Source organism: Neovison vison, chromosome 10 (assembly GCF_020171115.1).
Source record: "Neovison vison isolate M4711 chromosome 10, ASM_NN_V1, whole genome shotgun sequence".
In the NCBI taxonomy this organism is placed as follows: domain Eukaryota; kingdom Metazoa; phylum Chordata; class Mammalia; order Carnivora; family Mustelidae; genus Neogale; species Neogale vison.
In genome coordinates, this window is record NC_058100.1 from 20,109,042 (window position 1) to 20,135,790 (window position 26,749).

General features: G+C 33.5%; 1 protein-coding gene across 1 annotated transcript; it reads left to right on the forward strand.

Annotated features, from left to right (window-relative positions):
* On the forward strand, positions 1 to 21,249 carry RGS18 (regulator of G protein signaling 18). Its single transcript, XM_044266851.1, has 5 exons — positions 1 to 369; positions 1,093 to 1,194; positions 2,247 to 2,308; positions 18,141 to 18,307; positions 19,775 to 21,249. The coding sequence occupies exons 1-5, from the start codon at positions 251 to 253 to the stop codon at positions 20,030 to 20,032; spliced, it is 708 nt and encodes a 235-aa protein (XP_044122786.1). The 5' UTR covers positions 1 to 250; the 3' UTR covers positions 20,033 to 21,249.
* The last annotated feature ends 5,500 nt before the right edge of the window (positions 21,250 to 26,749 follow it).

A 26,749-nucleotide genomic window follows, 5' to 3' on the forward strand; every position in this document is an offset into this window, starting at 1 on the left:
CCAAGAGTCATTTTGCAAATTTGTAGTATCATTTCCTTAAACAACTTAGGACCAAATTGTACTTCTGTTCCTCAGTTCTACTTTTTTGTGGAGAGAGAAACACAGCTCTTGACTCTATTTTTACTTTATTTTTTTAAGCACTGCTGACAGAGTTAAGATAACTTTTTATTACACCATGTACAACTATGAAATAGCATTAACAGGGGAAGGATGTAATAAATTAGACATCTCTTCATTTTAGAGAGAGAAGATGGAAACATCATTGGTTTTCTTTCCTCAATTAAATATGTGTGAATCAAAAGAAAAAGCTTTTTTCAAGTTAATACATGGTTCAGGAAAAGAAGAAACAAGCAAAGAAGCGAAAATCAGGTAAAAATCATAATTTTTAAAATCAGTTTTATACTTTTAAAAACATGATTGATGTTGAATATTTGTTAGCACTTATTTTTAAAGTATGTGGTTGAAAATATATTGAATGTAGTGTTACAACTGGGAAAAAGGTCTTTGTTTATTAGGAGTAAACATCTGTTAAATCTAAAGTGTTGGGTTTGGTTTTGTTTTTTTAAGATTTTATTTATTTGATGGAAAGAGAGAGAGAGAGAAGGAGCATGACCAGGGAGAAGGGCAGAAGGAGGGGCAGAGGAAAAAGTAGTCCTCCCCAACCCCCACCAAGCAGGGACCCTGATGTAAGTCTAGATCCTATGACATCCGGATCATGACCTGAGCCCAGGACAGATGATTAACCAACTAAGCCATCCAGGCTCCCCTAAAATGTTTTTCTTTTCGAAAAAATGCAACAATTTTAACCACACAAAACAACTAGTGACAATCTTAATTGAAATATAATCTCAAATACTTTACAATCACTGAGGGGGAAAAAAGCAAAATATATTTCACATACGCTATCCTAATTCCTCTGCAAATTGAATGAAATTCACTAGGAAAAAGCAATTGTGAGTGTGTGTGTGGGGGTGAATGTTGGTGAGAAAAGGTGTTCAGGTGATTACCAATCCCAAATTTATTTGACAGTTAGAAGGAAATATTTTAATTGTCATCCAAATTGTCCTGAAGCTAACACTTTTTCATTTTCAGAGCTAAGGAAAAAAGAAATAGGTTAAGTCTTCTTGTGCAGAAACCTGAGTTTCATGAAGAAACCCACTCCAGTAGATCTGGGCACTTGGCCAAAGAAACAAGGTGAATAACTTTTAATTATTTGAGGGAAGATTTTGCTGATTCTATCATTAAAGGTTTAAGAAAGAGGAAATTAGGGATTTCCATTTTATTGGAAATTACACAGTAATATAAGGAAGGTTAGAGATCTCATTTCAAAAAACTAGGAATATTCCATAAAATTAAAACACTTTAATGGCTTAAATTAAATAACCTTATAAAAATTTAAAGGTGCGCTTTTAAAATTATATACCTGTCAATTTTAAATGATATATTTTACTCCTTATAAACTGATGAAATACTCATTAATTTAAGAGTTTCAGAACGTAATATTGTCATAGAGGAGAGCTATTCATTTCCTCCCTTAGTAGTTTGAAAAAATGCCTCTAGGTATAAAAGCAAAAGGCATGAAAAGGGATGTTTTGTCATTTTTAGCCATTCAAACAGAAAATGAAGTGATCTTATGTACTTATATACTTAAATACTAAAATACAAATTTTTCCAATAATGAAATGACAAATATATTCAACCTTTTAAATTGTTACTATAAAATATTTGTTGTATTTCAAGTTTTTAAACATATTTCTTATCCCTTTAGAAACTCATTAGCCAAACTTCCTGTGTCTGTTTAAAAAAAAAAAAAATTGTTGCATGTTGTGTTAAGAGCTTCAAGGAAATTGCAGTTAAAAAAAAAGTTTGGCTAAAAGTTACTGTTAGTTTAGGTTCTTCTATTTGCTGAATTAAACTGGATATGCAGAGATGAATAAAGAAAAAAAGATAATTGACCTGATCTCTTTTTCTTTGTTCTTAACCTGACACATGATTAATTTTAAATAAAATAATTTATACACTCGGGAGAAAATATTTAATGTTATTTTAACATATTGTTTGATAGGCAAAATCAATAAAAAAGTTGACAAATGTTTTTGAAGTTTCGAATGTAAATGCAACTTTCATTACATAGTAATAAAAGAAGAAACCCTATGACTGAAAAGAGCAGTGTTAAAAAGTGTGTTAGAGCAGATCCAGAAACAGACTTTCTGCATACTCCATTACAAATATTTTTTCTTGAACAGAGTCTCCCCTGAAGAAGCAGTGATATGGGGTGAATCATTTGACAAACTGCTTTCCCATAAAGGTTAGTGGTGTTTTTCCCCAAATGCTTTACATTTTAATGGATAATTATGCAAAGTGTGCACATAACTATACAAAACAGGCTGTCATAAAAATGTAGTCTGATTAGTAATTTACAGCAATCTGAGTTTCTGATCAAGAGAAATAACTAAATAATAGAATAGTAAACAAATGGAAAATTTTTTAAATATTCTGATTTTACTAAAAATACTTATTGTGGTTAAAATATTACCTCTTTGTGTTGTGATTAATGGTTTCAAATTTTTAAATTTATTGATTCTTTTAATGAGATCCTTCATTTTAAAATACCTGATTACACATGTTAATTTTATTGATCTAAAATTTAAAGTAGTTCTTTCATTGGAAATTCAGGTAACCATCATGAAAATACTTTTTTTTCAAATTTTGTAAATATTTCACTCTTCATATCAATCATCTATTTTTTTTTAAAGATTTTATTTATTTGACAGAGAGAGATTACAAGTAGGCAGAGAGGCAGGCAGAGAGAGAGAGGAGGAAGCAGGCTCCCTGCTGAGCAGAGAGCCCGATGCGGGACTCGATCCCAGGATCCTGAGATCATGACCTGAGCCGAAGGCAGCGGCTTAACCCACTGAGCCACCCAGGCGCCCCTCAATCATCTATTTTTAAAGTAAAATTTTAAAGTAGAATTTTGTAGAAGAGCTGAGAATCAGGTGGATATTTACGATGGAGCTTTTTAGGTGAGGTGGAAGATGAGAACAAATATTAAGTTTTTATTTGACTGCTCAACAATGATAAGCCATGATTCAGGACAGGCTTCCTAGATTGTTTCTCTCTCTCTCTCTCTCCCCCCCCCTTTTTTTTAAATTAATTTGACAGTTTATTATAAGGAAGCAAATGTCTTTTCATCTCTGGAGGCTCAAACCCATCACATCACTGGATAAATATTAAGTGTTTAAATAATATAAACAAATTTATTTCTAGGAAAAGTTTAGCCCACTGTTCCTTTGAGATCTGAGCTCTGATTCTCTTGCACTACATAATGGTTGCATAGTCTTAGTTAATCTTCCTACTTTCTCTGACTTTCAGCTTCTTCAACTGTAAATGGAGATAACAATGTCTTTAGTTCCAAAAGGAATGGATTTCTCTCAGGATTAAGTGAGATGATGAATAAGAAACCAATAACCAACCCTACACGAGTGTAAATTATTACTTCTATTATGAAAAATAATAATTATCAGCAATAAATTTATTTTTTGAAGACTTTATTTATTTATTTGACAGAGAGTTAGAGAGAGCACAAGTAGGCTGAGCGGCAAGCAGAGGGAGAGGGAGAAACAAGCTCTTCATTGAGCAGGGAGCCTGATCCAGGACTCTATCCCAGGACCCTAAGATCAGGACCTGAGCCAAAGGCAACCCCTTAGCCAAATGGGCCACCCAGGTGCCCCTCAACAATAAATTTAATAATCTTTTCCTATTTTCCAGTTAATTCCCAACTGGGTGAAATCACTTACAAGGTAAAATTTCAATTATAAGAAAGATATAAGCTGTATTTATTTATTGAACTTAATAAATTGGTACATAATAATTTCATCTTACTCTCATGACCCATACAGAGAGAAGAAAGCTTCAGCAAGGGTAATTAGCCCTACAGAAAAATTTCCCCCGGCATTCTGTAATCATTCTGTATTACAAGTAGTCAAAACTGAATGGAAAAAATTGAATCTGCTTCTCTCTCTAGCTTCTCTGCTGGTGGAAATATTAAAGAACTGTAAAATAGCAGCAATTTGAATCACGAGGGTTCAACATGATAATGAAAGTCAGCCCCATTGACCCACTTGGACATTATTATCATTGCTCTTGATCAAAGTGCTAATTAAATTATATTGAATTCACAAAAAAATTATGTTACTAGTATCCTTTTAATCAATCCCTCCAAAATCCAATTATTTTTAATTGCAAAGCTTATTGTAATATTAAATTATAAAGCATATAATAATCAGTTTAAAAAGTCTTTTGGTTGCAATGGTTAAATTCAGTTCATTTCTACTGTCTTGACTCCAGGCAAACAAAAAAAGGAAGGAAAGATCTTATACTCATTAATACACACACACACACGCACATATATGCACTTCAAGAAAGACTTTACAGTATCAAATTTTACAAAATTCCCCTGTGGTTAAATGAGTAAGTTTCTTAAATTCTGTATGTCATGTCTATATAAAGGAAAAGGAAATTGTATTAAATTTAGCCAAATGAGAAATGCAGTGATAACTCAAACTAAATACAAATCAATATACAATAGAAATTTGATTATTATTTTGACAAAAATGGCTGATATTAAAAGTAATATATGCTAATTATTAGCAACTTTAGAAATGGAACCACAAAATAGATGGTTCTTACTCTAGATTTTAGGGAGTTTAATCAAAATTCACTAGCTGGACAAGGAGAGAGGCCATCCAAGTGCAGAACCAACATAAGCATGGGGGATTAACCAGTGCAATTTATTTAGGGAATTAAAAATAAAGTAACTCTTTGTTGTGAAACAATTTGAAAAAAGAAAAGGAGGCTTAGGGTGACAGACAATAGACCGATGAGACTAAAACAGAAAGAGCATGGTTTTAGCTATATTCCACAGAAATGACAGAATCCATGGAGTGTTTTGATAATTTGGCTATTTCATTCAAATTTCATCCTTCAAATGTAGTTTAGCTCTTTTAAAAATTAAAAAAAAAAACAGACGATAAAATCCAAGAAAATCTAAACAAAGTATGGACTTTAGTTAATAAAGGTGTATCAGTATTTGTTTATCAATTATAACACGTACTTTGCCAATATGAGATGTTGTTAATAGGAGGAAACTTGGTTGTGAGGTATAAGGACACTGCACTGTCTTCATAACTTTTCCATAAATCTAAGTCTATTCTAAAATAAACTGTTCCTCTTGTTTCTATACAGATATTAGCATACATCCTTATTTATTGACAAATTTATCTGAAATTGTGAATCATAAAAATTTATAATTTAATTATACGTACAAAATCAATGATTTCTAAATGCTATATCAGATTATATATGATTCATAATCACCAATTTCAAATTTAGTTATGTCTTCTTATTAATTGACTTTATAAAAGTAAATGTTACTAATATAAAGTTAGCAAATCAATTCTAGTGGTAATATATGTATGTGTATATTGTGTGTTTGTGTACATATATGTATATGGTTCCACATAAGATATCTTTGAAAGTAAAATAATTCTGCTGACTAATATATGTTTGAAAATAATTAGCTAAATAGTTTTAAAAATGCTATGTAACTTGCAATGTATCGTGTAACCTTTTAAAAATTATTAAAAGAGATTATACGGGGTTATTCAGGATTTCAACAGGCGGAAGAAAAAATAACTCCTGAGCTGAGAAAAAGGCAGGAAAATGGCTAGAGAAACAAGAGATTTTGACATAACTTGGAAAATAAACCAGTTCACTTTCACTGGGGCAGACTAGTGAATAAACACATTGGAAAGTCAAATTGGGGACAAAGTTCAGAAAGTTTGTTAGAAAACTGATGGACAGAAAAGTAGAATTCCATACATGTAATATGGACTACCTACAAGATTGTTACAAATATAAAAGCTAACCTCAAAGTAAGGGCTATTTTGGAAAGAAAACGGATGAACTTGGTGACTGATTGAATCTGTGTGTGTATTGTGAAGTGAGATGAAGAAAAAGGATGAGCCAAAAATCTCTAGATTTTATTCCATATTAATAGGAAGGTGACAGTGCCTTTTCCAGATGAGAAAAAGAAGTGGGAGCACAAGATTTGTGAGAAGATAACAGGTCCGAGTTTGAACTTATGTAGTTGCTGGTAAACTTTATTGAAAGTTTTGCAGGGTTTTATAGGGACACACCTAGAATATTTAAGAGTACTTGATCATAAATAGAGATTTTCTAACCATCACATCTTCAATCAGCTAACTAAAAATGTGTGAAAGAGGATGTTATTTCCTGCAGGGAGTCTCGGTAAAGAAAATATTCCAACTACTACGTACCTGTACATTTCCTGGTCATTGCAAATAATTCCAATTTTTTTACCTTTTCATTAATGAATATTTGCTTGGACTTTTTTGCAACCTCTATTGTGGTTCTACTACACTTGATTCTGAGAATAATTCATAATGATGAGGGAAGTAGGATATGTAAGTCATGGCTCCCCCTCGCTTTAAAAATATAAACCAATTATACTGTGGAAAATACTTACTACTGACTTTGAATAAAGCCTGCAAGGAAATGAGTACTTCACTTTTGCAGAAGGAAATGAGTACTTCTCCTTACGCGTTTTACCTTGTGGCTTTTCAGCTTGCTCTTCCCAATTTTCAGTTACTGATTTTCTGCAAGATAAAGGATTCCAGTGTTCTGCAAAGTGAAATTTCTGAATCAGGCTGACCCATAACTAACAATAACTAACACTCAATTTCTTAATCTGTCTCAGGATAAAAGTAAGTAAAATCCAGTCTACATTATAAATGGATCACATAAATACATCATTATTGCAAAAGTAACCACAACATTCTGTGTCAGGTCAAGAGCTATGAAGCCAAATATTTAAGGGGGAAACATGCAACCTAGTAATACTGTACTTGGGTTGCCAACCTGAGAGTTTCTTGACTTTTTGTTTCATTTGATTTCTTGGCATCAGAAAAATTCTCCAACAGATGCCAGAGTTTCAATTTAGAAACATGCAATCACAAGCATTTCATATTTGTATGACACATTGAGTCAGCTTCTTCCAGTGTGAATTCTAATCCCAGGTTCCATCAAGCTCTTTTGGCAGCTGCATTCACCACTGCTGCCTTCTAAAGGACTGTTTGGTAAGTTACTCCTTCTGTGTGCAAATGGTTCCGTTGTGACCTGACTTAATGTAGCTGCCCAAAGTGAGTAAGAGAAACAGGAAGTAACTGAAGTGCTGGGATAATCTTGCACGACATGGCATGTTACTTTTTAAAAAGTAATTTACTTAAGCCTTTAAATAAATGAACTACTTTCTCCTTCATTATTAATTCATTTCTTGAATCAGTACTTATTCTTCCTTATTATATATTCATATTTTGCCAACTGAACCCATTCACTTCAATTAACCCATTCACTTCAATTAACCCATTGTTTAGCACATAGCACTTTCCCCACTGTTAGTTCTGTGACTTCATTCTGAACGTCTGTATGAAACTCAAGACTAATCATGTAACAAAGTTCTTATGCATATCCCAGAGCACAGTGGCTGGCACATAGTTGACACTTATATTTTGTGCATTAGTAAAGAGCCATATATTAAGAAACATTTATTTTATTATTTTGAAAGTTTCTATTTGGATTCCATGCAAATTGTTTTTCCTCTGCTGCTCCAAATAGAATAAACAACCCCCACAAATGTCCTTCATTTGTCCTTGGGTTATAAATGCCTGTCTTGCCCACCCATTGATTTCCATATTCCTCAGCAGCAGGGAGTTTGTTGTTTGATGGCAGCTTATAACTTTGAACAAAAAACATCTGGGTTCTAGCTTCTGCACTGTATTTTACCAGCTGTAAACTTAGGAGAACTTAGCTCTTTTTTTTTTTTTTTTAATTTTATTTTCTTTTGCTTTTTTCAGTGTGCAACTTAACTCTTTGTACCTCAACTTCTTCATCTGTAAAAATAGGTTGCTCCAGTAGGGCTGACACGAAAATTAAATGGAGCTGGGCCAATAAAAGGCATATAGCAATGTATCAAGACCTTAGCAAACACCTAAAATGTCTATTATAATTAATATTACTGCATTTCAGTATATAATACAGTCCTCATGTTCATACTAGGTGTTTTATAAATAAAAGGTGAAGAAAGTTATTTTTAATATGTAATAATTTCAGTTGCCTGACATATGGATGGTTCCTTTACTTTATTATAATTGAGATCTATTAATAGGAAAAGTAATGGTCATATTCTCCCAAAATTATAACATTATTAACTCACTTTAGGAATAATTTGGCATTTAAAAACTGATCAACCATACTTATACATGACATATGGATAGCAAAAGTTGAAATCAGAAAAGTTTTTTCCTTCCCTTGGGTCAGTGTGACTTTATTTACAGTCCCAATAATGCTTATACTTAATTTCCTCTTTCCAAACTAGGTTTAATCTAGAACAGACTATAGTCTCATTGCAAGATTGCAGGCATTTTATTTTGACTCTGAAACATATACATACTTAGGTATTTGAGGAAAATCTTCTATGTATCAAAATACTTCAAAAAATCTTTATCCATTTATATTTCCCTTCTACATTTGGAGAAAAGTACAGTACACAGCATTAAGAAATAACCCTTGAAAATCAAACACAAACTAAAAAATAAGAAAAGTTGTTAAATATCCTACATTGATCATTCTTGCTTATTCTCAGTGATTAGAGGAACTGTTTAAAAAGGTGGTGCTTAACAAGTTCTGACTTGCTTTTCCGTCTTAAATGATAGCTTCTCAAATTCTTGTAGCCTGACCCTTGCTTGTCTTCCTAGTTTCTTCACAAACATTTAACTACCACCTGGTGCTCAGGATTAATTCATAGAGAAAAAAAAAAAAAACCTCCCCTTAGTCCAGTGAAAACACCAATGGAAGGAACAGTGGGATAGAGCTGCATGATTCTTTTTTTCATGGTAGTGGTTGAAATCATCTCATATTCAATACTTTGCAAGTGTCTATGGGTTGTCATGTCATTTTGTTTCTGTATCTCTAACATATTTTTTTAAATTGCTTATGACATAAAAAATGGTGCTTCATGATAAAGAGGACAAGTTCTATATATATGAGAAATAAAAAAATATATTGATGAAATATAAAAATATATATGGGGAAATAAAAAACATAGTTTGAGGATTGTATTAGTTTCCCCTTGCTGCTATAACAAATTTCCCTAACTTTAGTGATTTAAAAAAACACAAATATAGTACCTTACAGTTTTGTAGGTCAGAAGTACAGTATAGGTCTTATCAGGGAAAAAAAAAATCAAGGTGTGATTGTCTCTTCTGGAGGGTGTAGGGCAGAATCCCTTTCCAGGTTTTTAGTAGAATTCAGTTCTTTGGAGTTTTGGACCAAGGTCTCCTTTATGTTGCTGGCTCTAAACTCAATACAATTCATACCCTCTAGAAGCCACCACATTTTTTGGCTTATGACCGTCTTTCATCTTCAAGGTCAGTAACGGTCCTTTTCATGTATCTCCCTGTCCCACTCTTTTGCCTTCCTCTTCCACTTTTAAGGACTCATGTGCTCAGACTGGGTTAGATTACCCACCTAGATAATGCAGGGTACTTTACCCATTTCATGGTCCCTAATCATACCCACATCTGCAAAGCTCCTTTTTCCTATGTAAGGTAACATGTTCGCAGGTTTTGGGAATTAGGACATGGACATCTATGGAGGGCTGTTACTCTACCTGCCACAGAAAACGTTGCCTTCCTAAGAAAGATACACTTCTACAACTTTGTTTGTTCGAAAAGTGAGATCTGGGGAAGTTGAACTTATCTGAATCTCGGTTTCCTCATCTATGAAAATGAATATAAGGCATATTCCTAGCATATGTTGTAAAGGTTAAATGCGATAGTGTATATAAGCACCCCTTAGCCCTCAAAACCTCTCTAAATGCAAAATCTCTCAATTTCTGTAATTCCACCATAGAGATTCATTCTTCTTGCTTCACTCTGTATGGAACATTCTATATTAGAAGCCATCACTGACCATAAAGAATCATTCTAAAGAGTAGTGAATATAAGAAATGAACCTTGTCGCCCTCGACCTGCAAGGACAACAAGCCCTGGTTCAGATGTATCTTCTCTCTCCGCAAGTCTACACACTTATATACGTTTACATGACCAATCAGCGAGCAGGGTGACCAATAAGGGGCCAAACAATGGGGAGAGCCAATGAGAGTCCTGTTACTATGCTGATTAAATTTGAAACAGCCAATGACTATGTCCTCCTTTAGGCGAGCTTCACCAGAACGTTCGTTGTTTACTTGCAGCGTATTTTGCTGGCAGTGAGCCAAGCACCATCTTGTAATGGCAGGGATTTTCCTGGCCGGAGGCAGTCCCCGACAGAACCTAAATGAAAATGAGTTGAGGAAAGAAAGCTATCACTTTATTTCACAATTCTTTTAACCATGATGTTAGAACGTTTGCTTCTCCTTTCATACATTGCTAAATGTAAGTCTTTTAGTCTTTTTGTTTATAATTTTTGCATCTCTGATCATGATGGATATTGGTCTATAGTTTTCCTTTTCTTTCTTTCTTAATACTTATTTTATTTATTTCTGGGGAGGAAGGAGTATCAGGTTTTGGTATTAAAATGATGTGGAGGGGCGCCTGGGTGGCTCAGTGGGTTAAGCCGCTGCCTTCGGCTCAGGTCATGATCTCAGGGTCCTGGGATCGAGTCCCGCATCGGGCTCTCTGCTCAGCAGGGAGCCTGCTTCCCTTCCTCTCTCTGCCTGCCTCTCCATTTACTTGTGATTTCTCTCTGTCAAATAAATACATTAAAAAAAAAAACTTTAAAAAAAATGATGTGGAAAGTATTCATCCCTCCACTGTTTTCTGGAAGGAGTTGTATAAAATTAGAATACTTTTTCTTAAGTGTTTGATAAAATTCACTAAATCTGAACCCAAAATTTGCTAGGGGGAGGGGAGAATATTTTTATTATAAAGTCGGTTCATTAACTGGATTAAGGTCATCAGATTTTTCACTTCTTCAGTGTCACTTTGGGTAGGTTTTTTTTTTTTAACAATTTTCCCATTTTATTTAAGTTACATTTATTGGTGTAAAACTGTTCATAATATTTATTATCTTTGTGATATCTGTCAGATATGTGGTAATATTCCTGATTTGCTTTATACTATGAAACAACCTTGCTAGGGGTTCTATTTTACTAATATTCCAAGGAACCAACTTTTTGATTTTGCTAATTTTCTCTATGTTTTTTTCTATTAATGTAGATTTCTCCTCTATTTTTATTATTTTCCCCTTCTACTTACCGTGGCTTTAATTGTTCTTATTTTCAAGCTTCTTAAGGTAGAAACTTATATCTTATCTTTATACCCTTCTTTTTTTATTAGTATAGATTTACATGCAATAAATTTCCCTCTAAATACTATTTAAGCTGAACTCCTCTAATTTTGATGTGCTGTACTTTCCTTATAATCCAACTATATATATATCATAATTTCTTTTGTAATTCCTTATTTGACCTATGAATTTATATGTGTTTATTTCCAAATAGTTGGAGGCTTTTGTAGCTATGTTACCAGTATTAATTTTGTATTAAAACCTTTGCGGGCAAAGGACATACTCTATAAAATATCATTCTTTTGACATTTAGATTTATTTTACATCCTACATACCATGTGTCTATCATGGATATTCTTCCTTATGCTCTTGAAAATGTGTTGGGCAGAGTGTTTTATAATTGTCAATTAGGTCAACTTGAAAAATAGTGTTAATTTTTTTTTATTTATTAATTTTTTTAGAAGATTTTATTTATTTATTTGACAGACAGAGATCACAAGTAAGTAGAGAGGCAGGGAGAGAGAGGCGGAAGCAGGCTCCCTGCTGAGCAGGGAGCCCAATACAGGGCTCCATCCCAGGACCCTGGGATCATGACCTGAGCTGAAGGCAGAGGCTTTAACCCACTGAGCCACCCAGGTGCCCCAATAATGATAAATTTAATATAACCTTATTAATATTCTGTCTACATGTTCTATAAATTTATAAGTGAACAGAATTAAAATCTCCAACTGTAATTGTAAATATTTCTACTTCTTTCAGTTCTGCCAGTTTGCTTCATGTATTTCAGAGCTCTGCAACTAAGTCCATATATATTAGGATTATTATTTAGTAGTAATAGTTGACCACTTTATAATTATGAAATGGAAATACTCTTTATTTTGAAGTCACTTTGTCAGGCCACATCAGATTGTTTTTACACAGATTTCTTATGCTAACCACCTATATTGTGTATCATTTTTATTTTTTTATTTTGCCGTAGCATTTTGTTTTTAACATGTGTCTTGTAGCCAATATAAAGTCTAGTTTTAATTTTTAATCTGTCTAATGATCTCTGACCTTTAATTGGAGTATATAGTCCATTTAAATGTAATGTTATCATTGATATAGCTAACATCTTATTTTCTGGTTGTCCCATAATTTTGCTGTTGTTACCCTTTACCTCTTTACTTTTCCTCAGATTAAATAATTTCTATTCAGCTCTCTTCTACTTGACTCACCCTTTCTTATGTAGTCTTTAATTTTTTGTCATGTCCATTCGATGAATTTTTTACCCTAGTTTATTCCAATTCTTTCCATTTGATTGTTTCTATAGTTTCAGTTTCTCTGCTGAGTTTTTGCATCTATTCACTCAGTATGTCTTTTTTAACATTTATGTTCCTCAACAAATCAATAATAGCTTTTTTACTGTCCTGTATGCTATTTCAAATATTTTGGATACCTTGTTGTCAGTTTCTATTGACTCCTTTTGTTATTAAAAATGGGTCACTTTAGGCATTTCTTTCATGCCTAATAAATTTTTATTGTATGTGAGCATAAAAGAAGATAGAGGAGTCTAGACTATGTTCCCTTCCTTTAAAGAGTTTTGGATTATTTTTCTGGCAGCCCATTATATCCCCCACAAATTTTCTGGCCAATTTGATGCTTTGAAGCCATCTCTTTGTGATTTGCCTCAATACTAGTATAAGACCTGTGGCTTTAGTGTAATGTTTGTAACAAAATCATGGTCCTTGTGGAGCCACAACTCCAAAGTTTGGTGGCAAATTAGACAAGAGTTTTCATCTCATGAATCTTAAAAAGCGTGAGAATCACAAGTGAACGAGCAACTATAGCACAATGTTTTAAGTTCCTGAAGTTTAAATTGTGAAAAAGATAGTGGAAAGAGATGAAAGGCACTACTGGAAAATATTAAAAAGTAAAGAAACATGATGAAGTCTGTATATAGAAATATACTATTGACTAGAATGTCAATAATAAACTATGAGGGTGTGGGAACAAGGGTCACTAGAGTAAAGGTCACTAATTAGAAGGTTGTCAAAATAATTTATTTAAGAAATAATTCTGCTCTAAATGAAATAAATTTTTAAAACCCACTTCTTTATGTTTTTCAATGGGTAAATAAATAGTAGTATGTCATTATCTTACTTGTGATATTTTATTAGAGTTAACCCTTAAACAACTGAGGTTTGAACTATACAGGTCTAATTACTCTTGGATTTTGTAAGTAAATACAGGACAATACTTTAAATGTAGTTACCATTAGATTTTAACCTAACCTTTTCTCTTTCTTGTGATTTTCTTATTAGTAGCTTCTTTTATCTGGCTTACTTTATTCTAAGAATACTGTATACCATACACATAATATGCGAAATATATGTTAATTGACTGGTTAATTGTGATAGTTCTTGTCAATAGTAAACTATTAGCAGTTAAGTTTTTGAGGTGTCAAAAGCTGTAAGTGGGTTTCTGACTGCATGCGGTGGGGGGTTGGCACTTCTAGCCCTTGTACCATTCAACAATAACTGTATAGTTTTGCAAAATGCTACATTGGTGGAAACTGGATAAAGAGTACATGGGATCTCTATTCTCTCCTACATGTGAATTTATAATTTTCTCAAAATAAAGGTTTAATTTTTTAAAAAATATGTATAAGCCAAAAGAAGTAGAATATCATAAAAAGTTGAATGAGCACTAGTTTTAAAGTCAATTTGTCTTAGGGATGAATTCTGATTCTGTCATATTCTAACTATGTAAACTTTACCTGACTGAGCCTTAAATAAATGATAGTCATCAAGACCATTAACATCATCATCATCAAAACCCACAAAGTATAATACTATGTGCCAGTCACCATTTTAAGCACTTTGCATGTTTTTTTTTTATTTTGATGGGTGTACAACTTTGTGAATATGTTCAAAACTAATAAAATCTTTATTTTTTTATTGTGTTATATTAGTCACCATACAGTACATTATTTTTTGATGTAGTGTTCCAGGATTCATTGTTTGCATATAGCACCCAGTGCTCCATGTAATCCGAGCACTCCTTAATACCTATCACCAGGCTAACCCATCCCCCGACACCCCTCCTCACTAAAACCTTCAGTTTGTTTCTTGGAGTCCACAGTCTCTCATGGTTCTTCTCCTCTTCCGATTTCTGCCCCTTCATTTTTCCCTTCTTTCTCCTAATGTCCTCCATATTATTCCTTATGTTCGACAAGTAAGTGAAACCATATGATAGTTGACTTTCTTTAACTGACTTACTTCCCTCACCTTAATCTCCTCCAGCCCCATCCATGTTGATGCAAAAGTTGGTTATTCACCCTTTCTGATGGCTGAGTAATAGTCCATTGTACATATGGACCACATCTTCTTTATCCATTCGTCTATGAAGGGCATCTCAGCTCTTTCCATGGTTTGACTATTGTGAACTTTGCTGCTATGAACATTGGGGTGCATATGGCCTTTCTTTTCACCACATCTGTATCTCTGGGGCAAATACCCAGGAGTGTAATTGCAGGGTCATAGGGTAGCTCTATTTTTAATTTTTTGTGGAACCTCCAGATTGTTTTCCAAAGTGGTTGTACCAATTTGCATTCCCACCAGCAGTGTAAGAGGATTCCCCTTTCTCCACAACCTCTCCAACATTTGTAGTTTCTTGCCTTGTCAATTATTGCCATTCTAACTGGTATGAGGTGGTATCTTAATGTGGTTTTGATTTGAGTTTCCCTAATGGCTAATGATGATGAACACTTTTTCATGTGTCTGTTAGCCATTTGTTTGTCTTATTTGGAGAAGTGTCTGCTCATGTCTTCTGCCCATTTTTTGACATGATTTTTTGCTTTTTGGGTGTTGAGTTTGAGAAATTTTTTATAGATCTTGGATATCACCCCTTTGTCTGTAGTGTCATTTGCAAATATCTTCTCCAATTCTGTGGGTTGTCTCTTTGTTTCATTGGCTGTTTCCTTTGTGGAGCAGAAGCTTTTTATCTTGATGAAGTCCCATAAGTTCATTTTCTCTTTCATTTCCCTTATCTTTGGAGACGTGTCTTGAAAGAAGTTGCTGTGGCCAGTGTCTAAGTTTTTACTCCCTATGCTTTCCCTCTAGGATTTTGATGGATTCCTGTCTCACATTGACGTCATTCATCCATTTAGAGTTTATCTTTGTGTATGGTGTAAGAGAATGGTTGAGTTTCATTCTTTTGTAAAAAGCTATGCAATTTTCCCAGAATCACTTATACTTTGCATGTTGTAATACTTTTAATTCTCCCCTCTCTTGCTTTCTTCTCTCATGGTTTGTTTGCTTTCTTTAATGATATACTTGGATTCCTTTGTCTTTATTTTTTGCATATCTATTTTTTGTTTTGATTTGTGGTTACCTTTAAGTTTTCATCTAATATCTAATGTATATAACAATCTATATTAAGTTGATGGCTGCTTACATTTGAATGCATACTTTACTCCTCTCCCCCACCCTCCATGTTTTAGGTATTTGGTATCATACTTTGTATCCATTTATTTTGCGAATCCCTTAACCAGTTTTTATAGATATACTTTACTGTTTTTATGCTTTCTACTTTTCTTATTCCTACTTCTGGTCTTTCCTTTTAATTCAAAGAGATCCTTTTAACATTTTTTTTTTGTAGGAATGATTTAGTGGTCATGAATTCTTTTAATTTTTGTTTGTCTGGGAATCTCTTTTATCTCTCCTTTGCCATTTTAATGACTGTGTGTCTTGGTATGGACCTCCTTGGTTAACTTTATTAGGGCCTCTCTGTGCCCCCTAGATCTTGGTTTCTGTTTCCTTCTTGGATTGGGGAATTTTTTGGTTATCATTTCTCAAATAAATTTTCTTCCCCCCTTTCTCTTTTTCTTCTGGGATCCATATAATGAAAAAGTTATTACACTTGATAGTGCTGAGTTCCCTAAGTCTATTTTTCCTTTTTTGTACTGTTCTTTCTTTTTTCTTTTTTTCTTAAGATTTTATTTATTTATTTGACAGAGAGAGATCACAAGTAGGCAGAGAGGCAGGCAGAGAGAGAGGAGGAAGCAGGCTCCCTGCTGAGCAGAGAGCCCGATGCGGGACTCGATCCCAGGACCCTGAGATCATGACCCGAGCCGAAGGCCGCGGCTTAACCCACTGAGCCACCCAGGCGCCCCTGTACTGTTCTTTCATTTGAGACATATCCCCTGTCTTTATTTTGTCCAATGGTCTGTGTCTGTTTCTATGTTTTAGGGAAGTCAACTACATCTGCTCTTGAAAGTACTGGTCTTATGAAGAAGTCCTGTGGTTTCCTCTAGTGCAATGTTCCCTATTCCCGAGAACCTGGCACTTCAGGGGTGTCTCCTATGTGTGTTATGTGCTCTTCTATTGTGGCTGAGCCTGGGGTGTCTGGCATGAGGGTCTGTTTCTCTCCCCTCTCTGTGCCTGCAGTGTCCCTCCCTCCTGCACACAGTCTTGTGGATCTGCATTTAGCTGTGGAGAGTCAGTTCTGCCAGGCCTTAGGTCATTCTCCAGGTTACTTACACTTATATGGATGCTATCTAGTTGTGTCTGTGGGAAAAGGTGAAGGTTTTCCTACTCCATCTTTCCCAGAAATCAATGTTTTTAATTGTTTAAACAGCCCGATCAGGTAGGTGTCATGATTATGTTAATTTTAAATATTGAAAAACTGAGGCAAAGAAAGAAAAGTATTCCACTCAGGACTACATAGTAACTTGCTAAACATGAATTTGAACACTGACCATCTTCCACAAGATACCAATGTCTAATATTGATGGAGCTCAGAACAGAAGTAAAAATGGAGACCCCATACTAAATATCTAAATGCTTAAGAGCAATAAGTCAAGCTAACAAACTGTTAAAAATACATAGTTCATCTTATTATTTTTATAAATGTACTGTGTAACCATTAGGCTTAAATATAAAATTCTCAGACTTTACACAGTTCTATTAGCAACATGTCTACCTTCCTTCTCTTTCTACTCATGGTTCAATTCCATACTGTGAAAGTCCTCTTTGCATATTTGGGTAGACACCTCCACCTTCAAATTCAAGTCTTATCCTAAGGGTACACATACTTTTGAGTCTGTGTGCCTTTAGTCGATGAACTTAGGGAAGAGGACTGTACAAACCCTGGTAACTTAGAGCTTTTAGACAGGGAATTCCAGGGTCCTGAGTATAGAAGCATAGTCTAGCAGTGGGGGCGGGGGGATTGAGGAAAGAATGGGCTCCAGGTGGAATAGTTTCTTGGTTCCATAGAATAGCCCCCACATCCCTGAGGAAGGCACTGAGGAAAAGATACCCAAAGCAAGGTCCAGAGTAGGGGTTTGTCCCTCTTGTTCAGGTCCATGTATGATAGGTCTATGTAGCATAATCAGCCTCATTTCAACAGGATTAATACTTTACATAATTGTGAAGATTACAGCTAATTTATATGAGGTCTCTCACATAGAGTGTGCAGAAGTGTGTATCTTCACTGCATTAGAGGGAAGACATAGCTATTCTGTTAATATTGGCAGTTATACTTTAATATCAAGTAATACAATACAGAAGGAGAAGTGGGTGGAGAGATGTGTTGGTATTAATATGGGGACTTGTGATGAACACTAGATGTTGTATGTAAGTGATGAATTACTAAATTCTACACCAGAAACCAATATCACACTGCATGTTAACTAACTGGAATGTATACATATTTGGAGGGGGAAAATCACATAATCCAATTCCTCAGCATTAATATTGTATAGTTAAAATATATCACTTCTTTCCTGGTAGATGGACTGAAGACTTTTACCACATTCCTTAAAACTGAATTCAGTGAGGAAAACATTGAATTTTGGATAGCCTGTGAAGATTTCAAGAAAAGTAAAGACCCTCAACAAATTATTGTTAAAGCAAAAGCAATATATGAGAAATTTATACAGAATGATGCTCCACAAGAGGTACAGTAAAGATAATTGTAAAAATTTAAAACTGCTTGAAAATTTTTTGAGAGACTCTGTCTTTATCGAGTCGGTATCCTCATATATTCTATCAGAAAGGTCAAGATTTTATTGAAGCAAATTCAGATATTTATATAAATTCCTACATATGAACAAAATGCATTGTAAGACTTCGCCATGAAAGTTAAAGTATAACTGAAGTCATTCCTTGGGGTTATTTTTATTCTAGACTAAGAGTAAATACAATTACTTGCAGCCTTTAGATTCATTCACTTATCCATATTAATCACCTAAGCATAAGCAATGTCTTAGCAAAACAATTTCTATAAGTGACAAGACAAATTAAAAAGTTGGTATAATGTACCATTTTTTGTGAGCTCATCTACCTATGCGAAGTTTTGATTGCCCCAAAATAATTATTCCTCCGTTTTAAGATAGGCTAAAGAAAGTTTCATAATTGATAGATGAGCAAAACCTAATTTGACAGTGGTTCAAGTGAAAAAATAGTCGTGATTCTGGCTACAAGCACAGTGTGAGATAATTGTGTGATACAACTGCTGAAACTATAGCAATAAAATTATACAACTAGCGAATATTACCTGACTGCCCTCAAAAATAATTTAAATAGAGTTTCTATATTATATTATGTGTTCACTAAATAGTGTTTCTTTGCTGAAATGGTAGGACTGGTAGTATACCACTGTTAAGAGTTCTGTTTCACTATAAATTAATATGTCCATGAGGTAGCATTGTTTATATGGATATCATTTTACATGGAATGATGATTGTTTTTCTTGTATCAGTAAGTCTCAATCTGTTCTGTGTTTCCACAGGGCCAATCTGTTCTGTTTTTCCCAAGGCCAATTTTATAAACAATTTTTTTAAAAAGCAGCTAGTTGTATAGTGTTACCCCTGAGGGAAAAGGAAGGAACCCTAAATGAAAACTTAACATCTATCAGAATCAGATATAGTGGTAGTTCTCTGATAAAAACCATTAAAGGATTTTTTTATCTTTAAAAGATATCCATTTTTAGTATACACTTGCCTGTAAGAAAGCATCATAATAAAATGAAAAGAGCATGGGGATAAAACAAAAGCCCTGCATGGAAATCCCATATATGCCCCCAAGTCACCCTTTGCCCTCATTCAAAATAGTTTAATTTCCATGTTGATGGTCTTAATGATATTTACAATATTTCATTATTCTAAATCAGCAGAGAGTAAGAAGGACCAGGAGCAAAGGAAGAGAAGAGCCAGATGAAATGTCACCCCAGAGTAAATCACTGGATCCTTAGACTTATAACCAAAAAAACAAACAAACAAACAAACAAACAAAAAAATCACAAAAGCAACCAAGTGCTTTATGCCCACTCCAACATTGGATCAGTCCTGCACTGTTTGTTTTTCAAAAGTGTTTACTTAAGTAGATTGACCGTAATCATACTTTTTGTTATTATTATCATCCAGGTTAACCTTGATTTTCACACCAAAGAAGTCATTACCAAGAGCATCACCCAACCTACCCTACACAGTTTTGATGCTGCGCAAAGCAGAGTGTATCAGCTTATGGAACAAGACAGTTATACACGTTTTCTGAAATCTGACATATATTTAGACTTGACAGAAGGAAGACCTCAGAGACCAACAAATCTTAGAAGACGATCACGCTCATTCACCTGTACGGAGTTCCAAGATGTAAAGTCAGATGTTGCCATTTGGTTATAAAGAAAATTAATTGTGTTCATTTTGGTGGCAAACCTGTAATCTGCTTTTAAAATATAGCATGTTTACTTCTAACAAATGAGTACATGTTTTAAAATAAAATGCATTGTGTCAAAGGATTTTAAAAATGGAAATCAAAACTTAACATTATGACAACACCTACTATATCTGCCAATATATTCCTAAAGCCTCCATTTGACTTAATTCCAGTCATAGTCAGAAAAACATATTACTTAATGGAAAGAAAGTAAAGAAGTAATAAGAATGTGTTATAAGACCATAAAGTTGAGTTAAAGTTAAGCTTTTGCAAAATTGTCAATACTTAGACCAAATATCTACTTTGGATAATTTTTCTACATATAAAAAAAGTTAATGTTCAGATATCATATATTCAGAACACATTTTCCATAATGACAAAGACTCTTTCGATCTCAGTCATAGAGAGTAGAAGTGATCTAGTTCTTATAATAGGAGAGGACAATCATTGTTCTTGGGCTACTAACCCTGGTTCAAGAATAAACAATGTATCACTTCTAGTTATAAGCCAGAAACAGGATCTTTGGGGAAGACACATTCACCTCTTTAGAACTTCCAGGTTAAACATGACCCACATTGATAACTGAAAATGGGATCAACATTTGGGTTCATCCTTAAATGAACAGAGGCTTACCCAGTAAGCGGAGCACATTTCTAGTAGTCGTAAAAACCTGACCGTATTATATATAGCTCCAAGGTTGGAACTAGGAGCCTCTTCTCATCTGCTAGCAGAAATTGCTACTAAAGTAGTGGGCAATTAGTAGTTTGGATGAGGCCCAGAGGAGGTTTATCCCAGAAGTAGTTAGGTTTCTTTTTTGGACTTTTAGGACTGGGGTAAGAATTAGAAATGAGAGGAGGTAAAGAAACAAGGAGTCCAAGACTCTGGAGACTTGTGCATCTGCTACATTGTATCCTGTAAATAAAGTAATTCCCCATTGATTGTTTTTCTTCCAAGTCTCATTGAGTCATTTAATACTATATCATTCAAATAAGAGTATGTAGTAAGTATATATGTATCTGCTTTAGGGAAATATTTTATCTTAAATGTGTGTTGCATGAATATGTGTGTATTTAAAGATGCCATACATTTGGCTGTGGCAAATGTTATTTTAGTTGAAATGTAAAATATAAAAACTGCAGATCACCTATACTAATAAATATTTTTAACTTCTTCATTCATACAATTAATGTTTGTTTGGTCACTAAGTGCTCTTGCTGATAGTTGATTATCCTTTCTATCATCAAACTACACACAGACGTATTTTCTTATTTTAGAATGATATTGGGATAGAAAGAATTAAAGTGTTTTGTCACTGATCTTAATGCTAATTCAATTCTTTATACTGTTATAAATATGAAAACAAGGTATCATGCATTTCAAAAACCAATTAAGAAAGTGATTTTTAATTTTTCTTTGGCTGCTTTGTATTTTCTTTTTCTGTAAAAGTGTTTTTTCAAAGAGGCTGATTGCTTTATGCACAGTTATGATTTGATATACAAGCTTTCTGATCTCACTGGAAAAATCATGGGCTGATTAGGACCACAAATAAATATTATGCAGCTTTTTCATTTGTAATACTTTTCCAATATCTTGTTTAAAGAATTCAGTGGGACCCTTCAAAAACATAGAAGGACTTTTTGATGAACTTAATGTCTGACTTCAAAGAAAACATGGTCACAAACAGGAATCAAAATGAACAATTAAAGAAGTGAAAAAGCCAAGTAAAAATGTGCAGACAATACTGAGCACTGGCTGAAGGCATTACAGAAATACAATGGAAGCTGGAGACCTTGAGAACCTCAATGCTTGGACTACCTAAACAGATGTGTGTGCTTCAGAAATTCATTTACGTTTGAGCATCTTTACCTTACACATTTTTTTAAATATAAAGGCTCAGCGTTTCTGATTCTAATCCTCTATCCTCTATGGCTTCTACATTTTGGTCTCTAAGTAGACCACTTGATATTCTCCGAAGCACCTCTTGATTGACATGCAAGCAAGGAAAGGTATAAATAAGTATGGTTAATGAAGGAAAACTTCAGACTAAATATTAATATGAGATACTTATCTAGTAGTAAAGTATAATTTTGTAGAAACCTTAGACATAAGTGAAAGGAAAGAAACAACAGGAAATACAGCTTACATTTTTTTTAACCAATATCTTTAAATGGATAGACGATAATTTGGAGTATCTTGAAGCTCATAGACAAAAGTCAGTACCCATGCTCTCATATTCTATACATGATAGAAGCTCAATAAATGACTATGGAATCAAATGGAAGCAAAAGGAAGCATTATGAGGAAAGCTCACTTTTCAGGAAAGAGTAAAGGCATACTGTTATCTGAATGTGGCATATATTTATTTGAATCTTGGCTCTGCCACTTATCAAGTATAGTATATTGGTAAGCTTCCTAATTATTTTGAATTTCAACTTCTCATTTATAATATTGAAGTAAAACATTTACAGTGATCCTAAGATGATTAAATTTAAAAATGTTTGTAAAGTACCAAGTATGTATATTGGCTTAGTGTGTAAACAGAAATATGGGAATTATTCTTGGAATTTAAATATCATATTTTAATTATAAATTTTCCTAATTTTTATGTTAAAATCAAATAAATATCCTTTGAGAATAATGAGCTTTTTTTGGATAAACATGGAGATAACTCTTGCTCTTACCAAGTCTTTTATCATTTTACCCCACATAGAAAAGTAAATAATGAGATTTAGCACATAAAAATATATTGGAAAATTATAAATTTAAATATTCTTTTAAAGACAAAGCTGAAAAAAATCTTTTTAATTATGTGCGATGTTCCCTGGAGAAAAAAAACAAAAACAAAAACAGGACAAAGCATATTCAAGATATATACTCCCCCAAATGCTCAGACTTAACCATAACGTTAACTAAAATTAAACACATTAAATTTATTTTCACTGTGTGACACCAACTGTATTTAAATTTCTTGCTTTTTCATTATCATTGGTCTATAAAGGGGAAGCAAACACAAAAATACTTACCATTTTAACCACAAATTTATTCATTTACATTACCTGAAGTAATGAAAGGCAATATAGCATAGCCAGCCCATCTTCTGTAGCATGTTGTATGTATGAACAAATATTTATTGAACACTGTGTTTGGACATTCAGAGGTGATTTAAAGAGTGAAAGGGAGAGAGAAAGAAACTTTCTTCATGGTATGTTGCCTGATAAAATTTGCATAGTACAATGTTCAGCTGAAAGCTATGCTTTATATAAAACTACATTTAGGTAGTGTGGTATTTGACTTTTATACTGAGGATATGTGTCATATATTATTTGTTAATCTCTTAAATTCATTTTTAAATAGAAGCTACCTTAATTTTTGGATATTTGGTTGAATCATTTTAATAAAATTTAATTGGAGCCACTGATTTATTATTTTGTTTTATAAAAAATCTCATTGCTTCTTTCATACTTTATATATGCTACATATAAATACTAGAATGAGTAACAGTGGTTAAAATTAATGATATAAAAAATGAACATTTAAATTATAAGTTTTAACCACAGACGTTAAATTTTCTCTTCCATGTTATAAGGCTAAGTCTTGAGCAAAGATATGAGTTGTTTGCTCAAGTCTTTTCAAAGGATAAGTGATAATTCAGACCATATTTTACATCAATGAGAAAAAAAAAAGAAGGGTTCTGAAATCAAATGTAAAATCGCAGTTATACATTTGAAAGTTTTTGATGAATATACTCTCTTTAAAACCTCTAATTTTGCCACATAAATTAAAGGAGCATTTAACATCCTAGTAAAATAAAAAATCATAGAGAAGTAAATGTAGGCTGTGACAGAATGGGAGGGAGGAAAAGGGAGGTTGGAAAAATAGAAAATAAATATCTATGAAAAATTCCTCAAATGAGAAAGAGTTTTGGGTATTTATTAATGTTACATGTAACTGAGTCATAGAATTTACTAAACAATTATAGAATCTATATATTTTTTTTCTACCCCCTGAAGTCAACAAGCTTGAGAATGTCATGACTTTATATACTATTATTCTGTCTTCTACTTCTTTTAAAATTAAAATTCCTGAAAAAGAAATTGGATCTCTTGATTTTACAGAGTTGGTTATTCTATCTCTCAGACTTCATCTTCCTAAACTAAGTAATAATTTATCAAGATTATTCTAAAATCTACACACTCTGTTTTTATAGGTGTGTTCCCTTGAAGCCTGGCATACAAACAAAACTTTCTTGGTGTGAAAATAAATACCAGTGCTTCTATTTTCGATTCCATGCATGATGTTACATTAAAAAACACTCTACTATGAAAATTGAATCAGGATGCTTAGATAAAGGAAGTAAAGCCGATGTAATATATTGAAAATAAGATGCAATGTGAATTTAAAATAAACAGTGCACAGGAAACCCAAAGTTTTTCTCCTTCTTTAGTATACAGGACATCAGTGCCACCAGGCCTCAGAAGGTTACATATGTAAAATTTAGGAGGCAGCTGAGATTTTGTGAATAGAAAATACCTACCTGTATTTTTCTTTTCCTTGCAAATCATCAGAGATTAAAATCTGTTTTGAAGGAGCACCTGGGTGGCTCAGTCAGTTAAGCGTCTGTCTTGGTTTCAGCTCAGGTCATGATCTCAGAGTACTGGGATGGTGCCTCCCTTCACCCTTGGGCTCTGAACTTGACTGCAGGGAGTTTGCCTGTCCCTCTGCCCACTCATGTACTCTCTCTCTCAAATAAATAAAATCTTAAAAAAAAAAAAAAAAAACCCTGTTCTGAAAGCACTCTCAGATAAAACAGAAAATAGTTTTATTATGTAGTAACATGCAAAATTTTGTTTCTAAGTATTTAAGGTATTTTTTATTTCTTAATATATGAATATATTATTGGAAGTACAAATACGGGATTTTCAGATATTTACAGAACTGAAATGTCTTTGTTTCAGTGTGTGTTTCATCAATTTTCAAGCAGCCGAGGAAAATGTCAAATAGGCCAATATATGGTTAGATAAGCATCTTGAAATCCTGAAAATATTAAGAGCTAATTGTTGTAGTTACTTTTTTTCTTTTCTACCATATTCCAATATTCCAACATTGTTATTTCATTTTTCATCCTGAGACAAACAAAATATTTTAATTTTCTATCAATTAACTAGATTTTCATTTCATTATATAATAGGATTTATGACTTGGAATGCTAAAGGCTTCTGGTGAACCTCAACAACGTAGAGAAAGAGACATTTTTTGAAAAAGATTTTCCTAAGCAGATTCATTTTACAATTTAATTTCCTTCAATGAAGTAAAGGTCAGTGTGAGGCTGTAAGAAAGTTAATTTGCATGAGGCATGCACGTGGAATATGAAAATAATATAATATGAAATATTCATAATTCAAGCTTTAAAAACTAACCTCAGGGCTAAAAAAGCAATTATTATAGGAAATGGCTCAACAATTACAACAAAGTTTTTGTGATGATGTCAACTAACATACTTTCATTCTGAGAGACATGAAGAGACAATCCTGTAGAATAATGACAAAGTCTGAGCGTTAGCAATTGTTTTTATGGCCTCTTGTATATGTTTATCAAAGCTAAGTTGGTCAACCACTAACATAATTCTCTCTGCAGTTCTAATCAAGTAATTATATGTCAATTTTATATTTATTCTGATTGCCTCCTTGCCTCTCATCAAACTTATATTAGTATTTTTTTGACCATGGCAACCAAACACACATGCCTTTATTGATTATGCTCCACGTTTATCAATTTGAACAAGATTAAAATTGCATTCTTATTCACAGAAGTGTGGCAGATGCCTGTTGATCTGTTTCTTCTTTATCTTAAAATCAAATTATTTTAATAAAAGTATTGTAGAATTACAGTGTTTCCTCAGGTCATTAAATTGATTCCTAACCCTCTTCCCTTTAAATCACAATAACTAATAATAACTTATAAAGTCTGATTTTCATTATTCTTACTGAGCAGGTGGAAGAGTTTCTTGAAATTATACAAAGGGTCCTATAAAATATTAATTCAGAAATATGATCTCATTTCTCTGCTGCTCAGAATTGGCATAATGCCTAAAAAAGCACATTTCATGACATGTCTTGTTCTCGGTTTTTTTCCTATAGCATTTAGGTCTTGTTATTAAACTTCTTATAATGCCTCTTTGCCTCTGGTAGGTTCCTCTATCCTTCCATAGCCACCACCACCTGCTAGAGCAAACCTGACATAAAGTCTGATTCTTAGTGACTTTCTGGGCTTTGGAATCTCTGCCCCGATGGTGGGGAAAAAAATGAATTGGTGGGACATTGATATTGGGGGGTTGGGTATATGGTAATAAAATCAGCCTTTGGGAACTGGAGAAAACGTTGCTCATATTTCTGTTGGAATAGCCAAAATCAAGCTTTGAGAGGAGCAAAGTGTCTTCTTACATGATTTTAGTTAGCTTCTTTACCATGGGGTCAAAGTTAGGTTTACGCTACTAAAGGAAGTTTGAGTTAAATGGCTCTCATTCACTTCTGAGAATGACTGGAGATCTTATCCTGTGGTGGTTTACTTCTGTTTGAGTTTTATGGTCATTTTAAGCTTTTGTCTCCCCGCCCCCCGGGATCCCTAGGTCAATATATTGAGAAGTTGAGCAGGAATGCAACAATTACTGCTAAACCAAAGATACT

What these genes read in the sequence shown, in the direction of transcription:
- RGS18 (XM_044266851.1), top strand. Translation starts at nt 251, where the DNA reads ATGGAAACATCATTGGTTTTCTTTCCTCAATTAAATATGTGTGAATCA. An exon ending in CACTTGGCCAAAGAAACAAG is followed by an intron (nt 1,195 to 2,246) that starts GTGAATAACTTT and finishes TTTCTTGAACAG; the next exon opens with AGTCTCCCCTGAAGAAGCAG. An exon ending in CAAACTGCTTTCCCATAAAG is followed by an intron (nt 2,309 to 18,140) that starts GTTAGTGGTGTT and finishes CTTTCCTGGTAG; the next exon opens with ATGGACTGAAGACTTTTACC.